At 50.8% G+C, this 15515-nt stretch overlaps 1 protein-coding gene across 1 annotated transcript in view; it reads right to left on the bottom strand.

Annotated features, from left to right (window-relative positions):
- The window catches only part of LOC103002677 (dynein axonemal heavy chain 2), a 105696-nt gene that overhangs the window by 18921 nt on the left and 71260 nt on the right, over positions 1–15515 (bottom strand). Inside the window, exons 62-76 of the mRNA XM_057536803.1 lie at positions 14643–14853; positions 14305–14421; positions 13993–14134; positions 13134–13303; positions 12881–12997; positions 5081–5245; positions 4259–4384; positions 3972–4120; positions 3832–3898; positions 3548–3698; positions 3147–3295; positions 2827–2960; positions 2527–2671; positions 2246–2445; positions 652–778 (exon numbers count right to left, since the gene is read on the bottom strand). Of these exons, the coding sequence (XP_057392786.1) occupies positions 652–778; positions 2246–2445; positions 2527–2671; positions 2827–2960; positions 3147–3295; positions 3548–3698; positions 3832–3898; positions 3972–4120; positions 4259–4384; positions 5081–5245; positions 12881–12997; positions 13134–13303; positions 13993–14134; positions 14305–14421; positions 14643–14853 (2170 nt within the window). The remainder of the gene's footprint in view (positions 1–651; positions 779–2245; positions 2446–2526; positions 2672–2826; positions 2961–3146; positions 3296–3547; positions 3699–3831; positions 3899–3971; positions 4121–4258; positions 4385–5080; positions 5246–12880; positions 12998–13133; positions 13304–13992; positions 14135–14304; positions 14422–14642; positions 14854–15515) is intronic.

A 15515-nucleotide genomic window follows, 5' to 3' on the forward strand; every position in this document is an offset into this window, starting at 1 on the left:
GGGATGGCAGAGGCTCTTGCTAAAATCCAGATGAGAGGTGAAGTGAAGGTGGCAAAAGGAACGAAACTGTTGTCCAAGGAGGGTGTGCTGACGGATCAGGGAACCGTGGTATGGTTGGCAGCTTTAAGGGCCCACCTGAGGTGTACGGTCATGGATTTAAAGTGAGTCCAGTCGGTGTGGGCATGTTTTTCTCCAGCCAAGCTCAGCTGCATGGGCCACACTGGGACAGAGGGGAAGGAGAGCTGGATCTTACCAGAGCGGTAGCTTCAGCGAGCAAATGCCACACCGTGCCGGGGGTGAGGGGGGGTGGTGTGCAAAGGGGCTGAGGCTGTTTACAAGGGAGAAAGTGTAATGGTGGCCACGAAATTAGGCTGGGGAAGGAGTGGCCTGAGAAGCAGTGAAAGAGTGGCCAGCTCATACCAATCAGCTGGTCGCAGGTAAGGGGCCCAAAGCCCCGCCTGTAACTCGGGCAAGGAGGCACAAGGCAAGTCACTCCCCGCGGCCCCCCCAGGAGTTTGTCAGGCGCCTGCTCCTGCCAGCGTTCCTCCGCGCACGCGCGCTCGCTGGAGCCTCGGGCCTTACCCTCTGGGTCTGGAGTCCATCCCCAGCCTCGTCCGCCCCACCCTCCGATGTGCCCTCTGCTCCACTCACCACGCCCCCGCGCAGAAAGAAGTTGTATTCATCCATGTTGAGTTTGCCGGAAGTCTCCAGGATCTTGGCACACATCTGAAAGCTGAACAGCAGCTTGTGGCGCTCGAAAAGGGTGCGGCAGGTGTACCTGGGAGGGGGACAGGGGATGGGGGTGCGGGAGGCAGGGTACTCAGCATGAATGCCTCCTGAGAGAAGAGCAGACCATCACAGAGCCCTACACAGAAGGAGGGTCTTACTCAGCTTCGAATCCAAACCTCCTGTAAACAGCCAAGCATTCGGGGCACTAGAGAGAGGACGTGGTTTCCCCAGAGTTTCCTCAACAACGACTGGACCCCTGCTACGTGCCAGGTACTCTGCCAGGTCCTGAAGACACAAAGATGAACAAGCGCAGTCTCTGTGCTGGAGGAAGTCAGGTAGAGTGGGGAGGACAGGCGAGAGGCCATTGGCTACCATAGGATGTGATGAGTCCTATACAAGGGTGGCAGCCCCCGCCCTGCCTGGAGCAGAGCTGCCGGAGGTACAGCTGAGTTACCGAGTGATGCGGCAGAGCGGAGAGGGGAGGACGCCAGGGAGAGCTCAGAGCACAAGCAAAGCAGGCAGTGGGGGCGGGAAAACCATGGCGTGCAGGGCGGTCAGCGGTGCTCAGGCATCCAGCGTAAGGAGGGGAAAGGTGAGGCTGGGAGGCAGGTGGTGGCCAAGGCACGGAGGACTTTGTGGCCACTGGACACGAAACAACCACCAAAGAGTGTAAGCCGGGAGTGGCATGGCCAGATTTCTGTGTTTGAAAGGCTCACGCTGGCGCCTGCAGGAGGACAGATTAGAGAGGGACAGACTCGGAGGCAGAAGGACCTGTTGGGAGCCCGTTGGGGAATTCAGAAAGATCACGGCGGCCTCCACTGAAGTGCAGTCATGGCACTGGGGAGACCCGGGTGGGGTGGGGGAACAGTTTGCAGAAAGAATCATGAGCAAAACCTGGTGACGGATCTGAGGGGTGAAGGACAGCGAAGAGTCAGGAACACCTCCTGGCTTCTGGCTTGGGTGCCTGGGAGGTGGGTGTTGGTGCCACTCAGGGGTGTGGCCCCGAAGAAAGAGGGAAGATAACGAGTTTGATGTGAAACAAGCTGAACTTGAAGGGTCTGTGGGACGTCCAGGCAGAGGGGTCAGGAACCTCGCTACTCGAAGTGCGAGCCACAGACCAAGGGCAGCAGCTTCACCTGGCACTTGTTAGAGATGCAGGCTCCCAGGCCCCAGCCCAGACCTACTGAATCTGAGTCTGCATTCTAACACTATTCCCAGTGCGTCGTGGGCACGTGAACCGTTTGAGAAGTGCTGGTATAGGAGACGGTCCTACACACAAGGCTAATGCTCAAGGGAGACCTGAAGAGAAGATACACTGGAACAGGGACTAGTCAGCCCGTGGATGATGGTTAGACCCCGACCGTGGACGCCACCCAGGGCAAGTATATGGAGAGAGGAGCAGGGGGACAGGAGCGGTGGCATGGGGCAGCACGAAGGCACAAGTAGCAAGAGGGGTCGGCGGAGAGCCACCGGGCCTCCCGCCGAGCTCGCGCGGCGCGCGGGGAGGCGTGCAGACCTGTAGACGGCGTAGGTGTGGTACTCGTTCAGGTAGTCGATGCGGTCCTCCAGCTTGTTGCTGCGATGGCTCTTGTCGATGCTGAGGATAAAGAGGCTGATGTAGGCGTCCAGCGAGAACTGGTACATGGGGTCGATGCGGCCCATGTCGTTGAGCACGAAGAACAGCACCGAGGCCCGCTGGGCGCATGGGCGGTAAGCCTGCGGAGGGGGCGGAGTCAGGGCCGGAGGGGCCGGGGCTCGGGCAAGGAGGGGGCCGGGCCGGAGGGCGCAGGGGCTCACCTCTCGGGCCAGGTCGATGTTGATCTCCGTGGTTTCGCTGGTCTCCAGCTGCTCTGTCACCTCCGTGGCGGTTATCTTGGAGGTCTGCAGGGTGTTCACCAGCTGCACGTCATCTAGCAGGGAGCCTGTGGCCTCGTTCAGCAGCCTGGAGGGAAGCCAAGAGGCACGTGGATGGAGAGGCTTTAGGGGTACTGGGCTGGGGTGGGGGGTGGGGTGGGGAGGCCCCCCATCAGCCCCCCCGGGGCTGTAGTCAGGCCTGCGAGACCGGCGGGCCGGGGGTCGGGGGAGGCAAGGTCTCACCGAAGGATCTCGTCCTCCAGCTCCTTGAGCTTCCTCTTGCCAGCGGCGATATTGATGACCAGCGAGTCCTTCTGCTCCTCCAGCTCCGGCCGCTCCTTCCGGACCACGATGCCCAGCAGTTGGGCCTCCAGGCCCTGGGATCGCCAGGACTCGTGGTGAGAATCCCACTGCGGTGACCTTTACCCGTTTCATCCCTTTACCCCTCTCAAGCCCCGCATCCGCAGCTGCCCGACACAATCTTAGCCTTTTCTCAGTCCTGCCGGACTCTACAGCCCTTCCGGGTTCACCCTAGTTCAGTCTAGGCATCAGCTCCCACCCACCTGTTCTTTGACAGCAAAGTTGACAATGGTGGTCTTGGCTGAGGTCTCTGGGCTGTAGTGGGGGTTGGAGAGCTTGGTGGTGATGTAGAATCGGAAACTGGTATTGTATTCCACCTCCTTATCGCCGATGCGCATCAGCAGCCGACCACCTGCACCCGCAGGAGGGTCAAAGGCAAGGACCCCACGTGACCAGGTGTGGGCTGACCCATTGTTCCCCAACTGGAATCCAGTAGCAGTGACTCAGCCTGCCCTAATGGCCCCAGCCCAGGGCTGTCTGAATACAAGGACAGGTAAGTAGAGGACAGAGCCAAAGACCCAGCCCTTTCTTCCCCTGTGTCTGACTTGGCTGGGCTCTAGGATTTGTCCTCCAGCCCAATCCCACAATAAGCCTGGGCCCTCACCAGTTCGAGCTACAGATTTGTTGAGCACAGGGTTGAGTGTGGGGTCCAGATACTCCTGCACGTTCTGGAGCAGTACTGGGTGTCCAAACTGGATGGCCTTTTCTAGGACTCGAAGGTAATCGCTCATCTGCAGATCGATGATCTGTAGGCCCTAGAGAGCAAGGGAAAAGATGCAAGAAATGCTGCAGGATACAAGGCGGGTAATGGCCTAAGGGAAGGACCTCAGAAAGAGTTAGGCTTGGGAAGAGAATCTAAGGGGACAAGTCAGTCCCCCAGCCTTATACCTGACTTCCTTCCATGTTCTTGATCCATTTCAGGGCCTGGGCCTGAGGATCAATCATCAGTGCCCACCTGAAGGAGGAAGCGTGAGTCAGAAGACAGGCTCTGCCCTTACTCGGCCTCGTGCTCCCAGCAGCATCCTTACCTGTTGCCACGAGTGACGATGATGCCATTCTCAGTGGAGAAGGCATCCGAGGGCAACCCTTGGATGTTCCAGTCCCGAACTTTGGTAGGATTGGACAGGAATTTATCAAAGGTGAAGTGGGGTGAGCAAGGAACTTGCAGCTCCGAGATCTGGGTGAGAAGAGCCCCAAGCTTCAGCCTGGAGATCTGAGTCCAGCACCCCTGCCCCTTCCCGACATCTCTGTTACTCCCAAAGGCCACAATCTCAGAGCCCATGAGCTCACTCGTCACGCCTAAGCCCTGCCTCACCTTCCTGATCCAGATTTGGTTGACGATCTCATCCCGGTAGTTGGTCAGGAAGGGTCCCATGTAGGACAGGAAGGCAGCTGCCAGGAGACAGTCTCCCACCAGGTAGCCCAGATCCCCCGCCAGGCCCTGGAGGACAGCAGGGGAGGTGTAAGGCTGCCTGGGCCCCCAGCCTGGAGACACCTGGACTGCTGTGAAGGCACTCTCCTCTGGACACTATCCAGATCAGAGAGAGTCTTTGCCTCTCCTAGACCCTTGCACCCTGAGAACTCTAACCTACTCTCACAACTTTTGAGTGCCCCGTCCTTTTTTCCCTTTTCTTCATATTTGGGCCATGCCGTGCAGCTTACAGGAATCTCAGTTCCCCAACCAGGGATCGAAGCCGGGCCATGGCAGTGATAGTGCCGAATCCTAACCACTAGGCCACCAGGGAACTCCCTTGAGTTCCCCATCTTTAACAGCAATGTTTATTTCTTATGATAAGGCCTAACCCTCTTGTGAAGCCAGGAGCTCACCGAGGGTAGAGACGACATGCCCCAGGTCGGCTTCAATCAGGCCAGTGGGCTATGTCAAGGGTCCTCGTGTGTGCTTTCCAGCCCTACCTAAACCCAGAAGCAGATACCCCATGGTACAAAAAGTCTCTGCTTCTACTATTCTCACCAAATGTGAGGAGGTGGAGGGGAAGAACTCCCATGCCCCATTCTTGGATGTCCCTACACCCAAGTATCCCCATTCCCCCCGCCTGTCCCTCAACCTAAACGGGACGGGAGCTCTTGGCACTGGTGGGCAGGGAAGAAGGACAGCCAGGTGGTGCAATGATCTCACCTTCACCGTCTCCTCCCATCGGGCCTTCTCGCCAGCCAACCCAGACACCAGCATCCCGGCTCGTTCCAGCTTCACCTCCATCTCCTCGGACTTCTTGCGAAGCTCCTCCTTCTGTGCCAGCTTCTCATCGTACTGTTTCTTCAGCATCTCCAGTTTCTCAGCCACCTGGGAGGGATCAGAGTACAGGGATCAAACACGGGGCTTGAGGCCAGATTGTTCTGGCTTCAGATCACCAGTCTGCCGGGTTGTGGGAAAATGAACCTCGGGGAAAATGATCTCTTTGAGCCTGTTTCCTCACGTGCAAAATAAGAACAATCAACACCTGCCCTACAGGGTTGTCGTGAGGAGAAAAACAAGATCAAATATTTGTGATAAGTTGCGTTTTCTTTCCCATCCCTCCACCACCCTTTCCTTGAGCCTGGAAACTACTTGGTAACGGACTCAAGGCTGAGTAGGAGACAGACCTCTCGTAGCATAGTGATAAAGCACACAGGATGTGTTGGCAAGAGAGGACCAGATAGCACAGAAATAACCGCCACTCCGTGCCAGAGGCCACACCTAAGGTGAGACCTTGAGAGAGGAAGAAGGAGTTAGAATGAAGCCAGGAGCTGCTGGAGGGAGGAAGAGGGAGTCCATTCAGGAAAAAGGCCCAGGTCCGACGTCCCACCGAAGATGGGACCTGGGAAGAGCCTTATCTCTTAGAGAAGCCTCCCTCACCTCGACTCATTGGAGGTTGGAATATACCACTCAAATCATTTTTTTTTCTTCTTGGCCGTGCCGTGCAGCTTGTGGTATCTTAGTTCCCGGACCAGGGATTGAACCCGTGCCCTCGGCAGTGAAAACACAGAGTCCTAACCACTGGACTGCCAGGGAACTCGTTATCACCCAAATCTGAAGTCAAGAACTGACTGTGTGGTGATTGTTTTGTAATGTTTAGAAATATCGAATCGCCATGCTGTGCACCTGCAACTAACATAGTGTTGTAGGTCAATTATACTTCAAACAAACAAACATAAAAAAGAAATCAGATTTGTGATTACCAAAGGCAAAGATAGGGGTGGGGGAGGGGAATTGGATGAAGGCAGTCAAAAGGTACACACTTCTCGTTATAAACTAAATAAGTATTAGGAATGTAATGAACATGATTAATATAATTACACTACTGTATGTTGTATATGAAAGTTGTTAAGAGAGCAAATCCTGAGTTCTCATCACAAGGAAAAAGTTTTTCTTCTTTTTCTTTTCTTTTGTCTCTCTATGAAGTGATAGATGTTCACTAAACTTATTGTGATCATCATTTCATGATGTATGTAAGTTAAATCAATGTGCTGTACACCTTAAACTTATACAGTGCTGTATGTCAATTATATCTCAATAAAACTGAAAGGGAAGAAAAAAGAACTGAGTCTTTTCCAGGACCCGGTATGTGTGCCTGACTGGCGAACAGTAATTGTGTCTGTGAACACACCGTGTCACCTGTTCTCTTCATGAAGAGGAACGAGGGGCTGGCCTTACACCAAGTGCCTGCCACACAGTGTGCACACGATAAACATTAGTTCTCTTTCCTGCTGCATCCCCACTGGGAGAGGCAGTCTGCAGCAGTGCAAAGAGTGCTCAGATCCTTGCCCCACTTTACTGAGTGATGGCTGTAAGGATAAATGTGGGTTGTAGCACAACGCCTACTGTGTAGTAAGCAGGCAGGACCTGGGCTCAGCTATTGAGATGGACCTCCGAGAACTTGGGAATGGGAAAGGTAGCTCTCCAAAGAATATTTTTTAAGGCAAAGTGGAGATTCAAAATGTCACCCTTGAGTGACAGGACGGCTTATAGGTCAAGCCTTGGTAGGAATCTGTTGGAAGGCATTAGCATCTAAAGAAAGAAGGTGTCACTCAGTGATCAGCTGGGCCACTTGGAGGCTGGGGACCTACAGGGAAATGTAGGTCCCCTTGCACACGCGTGTTGGGTTATCTGGCAGGCTCTACCGCGTGACCCCTGTCATCAGGTTCACGCGACCCCCTCCATGCGCTGAGGCCATGCTCATCAGCAACACTCTGATTATAATTCGGCTTCCCATGGAGACTGGTCTCTGGCGGGGCAGCCAGCCCACATGACGGATCTATATTTCATTATTTATTTTGTGTGTGGTGCTGTCTTCACTGTTTTTATTTTTCATGCAAGAAATATATGCACAAGGTTAAAAACCTAAATAATATAATAAAAGGGGTTATAATGAAAAGCAACAGTCCTCTAGCCCACTTTTCCTACCCAGTCCCATCCTTCAGTAGCAAATTATTTTTTAACCATTCCTCTTTTTATTTCTTCTGGTAATTACTTCCATATCTCTGACTATTACGCTTATGCCGCTACTATACACATATATATATATACACACAGTTTTTAAATTTTTGCAGTTTTAATCTTTTTTTAATTAAAAATTATTATGAAACATTTCAAACCTAGAAAAAAGACTAATAAAGCAATACCTATATACCCATCACCTAGATTTAACAGTTGTTAACATTTTGCTATATTTATTCCATCAACTTGTTTTTTGCCAAAGTATCTTAAAGCAAATTGCAAACTCATGACATTTCAACCTTAAATACCTCATAAGGCATCTCTTTTTTTAAAAAGGACATAATCATAACATCATTATCACACCTAACATCATCTTTATCTTTTTTGAAAATAACTTTTCCCATTTATGCCTTTTTTTTTATACTATTGAAATTTTATTTATTTATTTTCAAGAAACAGGATTTTATAATAATTTCTTTTGCTGTGTAATACAGTTTTTATACTGTATGATGTTTTCTTCTTTTTTTAAAACATCTTTATTGAGGTATAATTTTGAATAGTGAATATGTTTCACATGAATCAACATTCTGAAGCAACGAAAACGTATACAGTGAAGGGTCCATCTTCCTCCTACTCCTGACCCCAGCCCCCAGCCCCAGCCTGAGAGAGAACCACTATCGCCAGTTTCTTTTCTTTTCTTTTTTAAATTTATTTTTGGCTGCTCTGGGTCTTCGTTGCTGCACGGGAGCTTTCTCTAGTTGCGGCGAGCGGGGGCTACTCTTCTTTGCGGTGCGTGGGCTTCTCATTGCGGTGGCTTCTCTTGTTGCAGAGCATGGGCTCTAGGCGTGTGGGTTTAGCAGGCGGCACGTGGGATATTCCTGGACCAGGGATCGAACCTGTGTCCCCTGCGTTGGCAGGCGGATTCTTAACCACTGCGCCACCAGGGAAGCCCTATCACCAGTTTCTAGCGTAGGTTTCCAGACAGAGTCCATCAATAGTAAAGAAAATGTCAGCACCGTGAGGGCAGCATCATGTTCACCACTGACTCCTTAGACCTAGGGTAGTGCCCAGCACTCAATAAATATTTCTTGAATGGATGATTTTTTTTTCAAAAAGATAAACGGTAACATTCAATAGCACTGTTCTGTACTTTACTATTTTTTCTATATAAATTTATTTATTTGTTTATTTTTGGCTGCGTTGGGTCTTCGTTGCGGTGTGCGGGCTTCTCACTGAGGTGGCTTCTCTTATTGCGGAGCACAGGCTCTAGGCGCGCGGGCTTTGGTAGTTGTGGCTCGCGGGCTCAGTAGTTGTGGCTCGCGGGCCTAGTTGCTCCGCGGCATGGGGGGGGGTCTTCCCAGACTAGGGCTCAAACCCGTGTTTCCCTGCATTGGCAGGCAGATACTTAACCACTGTGCCACCAGGGAAGTCCCTGTACTTTACTATTTTTTACTTGTCTCCAAATCAGTTCTTGTCAAGCTGCCTCATTCTTTTTAACAGCTGCAAATAATTTTGTGTATGGTGGAACCATAATTTATAGAACAAGTCTCCTGCTGATGGACGTCTGCGTCTTCCCAACATTTTCTATTATAATGATGCTGTAATGAATCTCCTCCGTGTACTTGCATAAGCACATCTTGACGCTGCTATTTCTTTTCTATTTTAATTGTTTACTTTGTGAATAAGTAACTTAAAAATTCAAGAGGCATAAATAAGAGCATGAAAAATCCTCCTCCCAGCCCTGTTCTCTATCTACCCAGCTTCCTTCTCGAGGTAGCCAATGTGACCTGTTTCTTGAATATTCTTCCAGTGCATCCTCTACGGATACTACAAGTATATTCTATACAGCTGTTTCCTGGTTTATCAACGTTAGACTATTTCTATGGACTCTATGCTGTGCTAGATGAAGATCTGATTCCCTTATACCTCCATACCACCAACCCTTTCTCTCTACTCCTAATAGTTTTCTCTTTCCTACTGGCTACCTTTATAATGTTAAATAACACGGTTTTTGTTTCTTTGTTTTCTACAGCTCCTCCAAGCATGTGGACTCTTAATTCCCCGACCAGGGATCTAACCTGTGCCCCCTGCAGTGGAAGCGCAGGGTCCTAACCACTGGACCTCCAGGGAAGTCCAAACATGTTAAAACTGAGTTCTATTTTATCTACTGCAAAAGCATTGCCCTGTCTTTCCCTCAGCCCCCAGTGGACCTGTGTCCACTTCCCAACTTTTTAGGCTGTATGTCCTATTTTTATATCGTCGAGGTTGACAACATTCCCATTCAGAGGCCACCCTCGGTCTTCTGTGCTCTGTCTCTAGGTTGATTATAAAGGTCAAATGCCAATAAACAGTGTCGATGTCATTGTGACCCGGGTTGGTGCCCAGTGTGAACCAGGTGGCTGGCTGTGAGCTCGCGGCTGAGACACATTCTGACAGGTCACTGTGTGCCGAGCTGGTTGTTAAATACTTCTTGTATTATCCCTGATTATGTGTGTTCTCTTTCAGAAATTCTTATGGGTTGGATCGTGTCTCTTATCTCTCTCTCACGTTGTCTGTTTCTGGTTTGGGGTTTTATATCATAGTCCATGACGCTGTCCTCCTACCCTTCCACCCAACGTCATACTTTGATCGTTTTTAAATTTCCCAGAATTCTTTCTTTTTCTCTGTTTGGACTTTCATCATCCTATTTTTGTTCTGTGGATGTCATTTCTTCCTTAATCACTCTGTCTGATGATACCAATTAGACTAGGTCTGCTTTTCCAAGTCTTCTCTGTAACCTGAATTTTCTCTGGGTTTATTTTTTCCTCTGGGATCGTGTCTTATTACGGTTTTTTGTTTTAGTCATTCCCTTGTGCGTTGGAAGACCTCCTCCAGGACTTTTTCTCACCCCTTCTCCAGGGGAGGTGGTGACTGATCTGACTGGTAAAATTGGGAAGAATAAACTGGGACTGCTTGACTGAGCTCAGGCCCTTTCCTTTTAGGGGTGAGCACAAGTCCCACTCTGGCCCCCCAGAAATGCCCAAGACCAGGTAAGTCTGTCTGAAGATGGGGTCCCTACTAGGGGGGCCGCTTGTTCACAGACGTCAGCCACATCCTCCAACTTAGCCTTTAAAGGTGATATTTTGGCCAAATGCCTTTTGTATTATTTCTCAATCTGCTTAGAACTTGGGTATAGAAGAAAGCTGCTAGTTCTCAGATCCGTTCAAGAGTATACGTATTTGCAGACCAGAAAACACACCACAAAGTTTTTGGCGGGGCTGGGGGTTTCCTGCGCAGACAGCAAGGTGTGGACAGGTGTTTCGACCTAGGTGACCTGCAGAGGCTGGTATTAAGCCCAGTGGGTTTCTACACTTGTGTGGTTGGCTTTTAACCTCTATGGCCTGAGTGAAAGTCTTTTTTTTTTAAATTTATTTTTATTTATTTATTATTTTTGGCTGCGTTGGGTCTTCGTTGCTGCACACGGGCTTTCTCTAGTTGCGGCAAGGGGGGCTACTTTTTGTTGTGGTGCATGGGCTTCTCATCGCGGCGGCTTCTCTTGCTGCGGAGCACGGGCTCTAGGGCATGCGGGCTTCAGTAGTTGCGGCATGTGGGCTCAGCAGTTGTGGCTCACGGGCTGTAGAGCACAGACTCAGTAGTTGTGGTGCATGGGCTGTAGAGCACAGGCTCAGTAGTTGTGGCGCACGGGCTTAGTTGCTCCACGGCATGTGGGATCTTCCCGGACCAGGGCTCAAACCCATGTCCCCTGCATTGGCAGGCGGATTCTTAACCACTGCGCCACCAGGGAAGCCTCTGAGTGGAAGTCTTTAAGCCAACCCTGTGATATTCTGACCTTGGCAGGTGGCTGCAGCTTTATCCATGGGTGAGTGGCTATTTCTATAGAAGCAGGATGTTTGAAGGAGGGCAACTTCTAGGAAACTGGACTTGGGCAGAGGAAAGATGTAGTCTGCAAGGGTGGCCTTAATTAAGAGTATTGCAGTGGGCTTCCCTGGTGGCGCAGTGGTTAAGAATCTGCCTGCCAATGCAGGGGACACGGGTTCGAGCCCTGGTCTGGGAAGATCCCACGTGCCGTGGAGCAACTAAGCCCATGTGCCACAACTACTGAGCCTGCGCTCTAGAGCCCATGAGCCACAACTACTGAAGCCTGTGCGCCTAGAGCCTGTGCTCCACAACAAGAGAAGCCACCGCAGTGAGAAGCCCGCGCACCACAGTGAAGAGCAGCCCCCGCTCTCTGCAACTAGAGAAAGCCCATGCACAGCAACGAAGACCCAATGCAACCAAAAATAAATAAATAAATTTATTTAAAAAAAAAAAGATAGCGTCAACCAAGTTAGAGGGCAAGTGAAGATGAAAAACTTGGAAGCAATGAATCTGTCTTTCCAAAAGGGAAATGGTTAAATAAATGATGGTCTACACACGCACACACACACACACACACACACACACACACACACAAAAGACTTCCTTGGTGGTCCAGTGGTTAAGACTCCTCACTTCCACTGCAGGGGGCACAGGTTCAAACCCAGGTCAGGGAACTAAGATCCTGCAAGCTGCGTGGCACGGCCATTTAAAAAAAGAAAAATGATGGTCTAGCTATCTACTGGCATAACATGCAGCGGTAAAAAGAAAGCAGAAACTCTTTATACACTGATATAGAACAATCTTTGATATATAAGTCAGTAATATAGGAAGGTGCAGAACAGTGTGTGTAAGTAATATAAAAAAAAAAAAGAAAAGAAATTTTGCCGATAAAAGCACAGAACATCCCTGGATGGAGAAACAATAATTTGTAATATGGGTTGCTTTCAAGGGACCACAGCTGGTGGCTAGAGAGTAGAAGGTGGGAGAGAGAATTCTTACTGGATATGCTTTTGTACTTTTTAAATTTCAAACCATGTGGATGTATTTATATTACCTATCAAATCAATGATAGAAAATTAAATGATAGACTGGAAGAATTTTGAACTCTTGATAATAACTTATATGCTGCCTGGTTAGGGAGTTACTTGTGCATATATCTTGTAGGAAATCACCTTCTGGATTGTCTAGCCCGCTCACAGGAAATACCCCTCTCTACCTCCAGACGACCCCATCCCCTCCCTAGGCTCCAAAGCCCTCACATTCCTCCAGGTCCAAGCAGCAGTGTGACACCTTTGTCCCATCCTCCTGGCAAAGACACGTTTGCCGCACAGATTTCATCGGCTACTGTCTCAGGGTCCCTCTCCAAAGGGCCCCCAACGAAGGATAGCAGACATTGCCGGCTCCCTGGTCAGTCTTGGGAAGGGCTCCTTGGGGACAGTGCCCCTGTGCCTTTGTAACCCTCTCAGTCAGCTTAGCTTTCTGAGCCAGAGGCAGCCTGTCTAAACAAGGCACAGACGGGGAGGCAGACAGGACTGTAAGGGAGAGGGGAGTATGACAGGGAAAAATAAACAGTCAGGAAGCATCCCTCGGAAATCTGGGAGAGGGACCACCTCGGAAAACGGAAAACGCGGGTGTGAGGCTCACCTCACGCAGCTTCTCCTGGGCCTCAGCCAGGGCTGCTTGCTTCTCCTGAAGCTGGGCCAACGCAGTGTTCATGCGGATCCGCTTGGGCTCCACCACCCGGTACAGCCGCCCGTAGAGCTGCGGGGAGACAGCAGGCACCCTCTTACCCGCCACCCACTCAACTGCCCGTGATCCTTCCTTCCCACTTGGGTCCTCCAGCCCTCCTCCTCCTGGGCTGGCCTCACTGCTCCCCACCGCACTGGCCACCGCTTACCTCCATGGCGCGAACCCACATGCAGAGGGACTTGGCAGCCAGCGACACGCGGCCGATGATGTCAGGCTGGAAGTCCGGCTGGGCGCAGTAGGCCCCGATCTTCTTCAGGACCTTATCTGAGATATTGTCCTTATCAAAGTGGATCAGTGACTTGATGAAGTTCTGTTCCCCTGTGGGATGAAGGTAGGGGGCCTCAGCCAGAGGGCCCAACCCCCCTCCTCATCCAGGCCACATGCTTCCTGGGCTCAGTTCCCAAGGCCAGCATATCTGCCCTCATCCTGAGCTCCTTCCGCTGACCTTGCTCCCTTCTCTAGACCCTCGAAGCTCCCAGGGCCTCCAAGACCTCCGCAGCCTCATCTCCCATCACTTACCTTCAACATTCTCAGCCCAACTGCCCCACACACCACTCTTTCTATATACTCTGCACCTTCTTCTAGGGCAGGGGCCACCAAACCACAGCTTACAGGCTACATTCTACCACCAGAACTCAGAGCAGGAAAACTATCACAAGAATAAAACAGAAAGACTCTTGTTTTCCCTTTTCTGATTCTTGTGTTTTTGGAGGATGGGCGAGCGAAGACATTCCTGTCCTTGGATTCTGTGATATATTCCTATAATTCCTATAGCTTTATGAAAAAAAAATTTTTTTTTGCTTAAATTAAGATGAGTCGTTTTCTGTTACTTACAACCAAAGAAACTTGACTGACATTTATGCCTTCTCTTCCTTACTAGGCTCTGTGCTTTGAGGGTTGGTACAATGCATCCTTCATCTCTGTCTCTCCGAGTGCCTGACACCCAGCAGATGATTAGGGAACGCTGGGTGGACTCACGTTAATTACCTTCTGGATCCCTGGCTTACCTAGCTGCCTCTTGGCCTCTGCCCAGGTGGGCTCGCTGCCTCGGAGAATCATGACTGCCTGCAACACCATCTCCACTTGGGCAGGGGGCCGTCCGTAAGACTTGATCTCTCCTATATCCTTCTTGTTCAGAGACTCCAGGGCCTGGGAAAAGGGATTAACTTGGGGACAAGAGTCGACTCAGGTGGCAAGACAGGTTCCTTTATGGAGATAGGACCCAGCTGAAGTTCCCCTCTTCTTTCCTACTTCCCCAGGGACTTTGAGAACAAAGAAGGCCGGCCCCACCCCCTTCCTGAGCCCTCCCGCCCTGATACCCGCATGGCCTCTTCCAGGGCTGGCAATGCCTCTTCTAGATCCTTCTGGGCATTGTCAGCTAGTGCCTGGCACTTGACTTCCTCAATCGCAATCTTCTCACTATTGGCTGTGACAGCCTACGGATGAAAAGACAACGAGGGTTTTGACTTCACCTTGAGCAAAAGTGGCGGTGACGGTGTTGCTGGTAAGAGAAAGAGAAAGCTAAAGAAAACATGAGAAGTGGAACTCCCATTCCCTGCCCTGTAACCAGTGGAGACTGGGAAGCCCCTGCCCGGCGGGCACGGGGAGCAGGGGGCACGCGGGGCGGGAGCAGTGCAGGGGAAGGGGGCGGGGCCACCTTCTGCTGCTCATCCGCTTCCCGCTTCTGCTGCACGATGATGACCAGGTACTCCTCGCACTGCTTCTGGAACTCAGCCACCTTTTTCTTGGCATCCTCCAGCTCCAAAGACATCACTTCCACCTTTTCCCTAGTTTCATCGATCTTAAACAACCCCGTCCGCAGCTTATTGGCTTGGTCCAGCAGCTCCTGCCGCTTCTCTGCCAGCAAGCTAGGGGACAGAGTAGGATCGGGGCCTCAGGAGCCGGGGCGCCCAGAAAGGAGAGGTTCGTTTCGTCTCTTCCTTCCCAGAGCGGCTCTGGTCCCTGTCTTCCTGCCCGTTGCCACCGACACCATCCTAGTCGGATTTTTATCATTTCCTGCCTGGATCATTGCCAACAGCCTCCCAACCAGTCTTTCTGCTTCCAGACTCTCGTGCCTCTGATTTATTCTACACACCACTGTCAGAATCAGCTTGCTTGCTACTGTTTTCATCACACCACTTCCCTACTTGAGACTCTTCCCCGCTGTGCAGCAGACAGGGGGGCTGCAGTGAACCAGAAAACACAAACTTCTCTCAAGGGGGTCGCCATCCCTGGACTCCAACCTGTTTTTTTCCATTTGAGAATGAATATGGGCTCAGTATCGCCACAATTTCTGATGCTTCAAGACAGACTGGAAATCTGGAGTTTTCTAAGGCTCCCCAAGTTTTAAATGTTGGCAACTCGTTCAAAAATGAGTTTTAACATTGTACAGCCAAAGAAAAATGTCTATGCAAGATTGTTTTCTGGATTAAGTAATAATATGCATGTAAAGAACTTAACGCAGTGACTGGGAAATCCTAAACAGGATGCTAGCCTATGTACCCAGGGAAGGCAAGGACTTCATTTTGTT

Source organism: Balaenoptera acutorostrata, chromosome 20 (assembly GCF_949987535.1).
Source record: "Balaenoptera acutorostrata chromosome 20, mBalAcu1.1, whole genome shotgun sequence".
NCBI lineage: Eukaryota > Metazoa > Chordata > Mammalia > Artiodactyla > Balaenopteridae > Balaenoptera > Balaenoptera acutorostrata.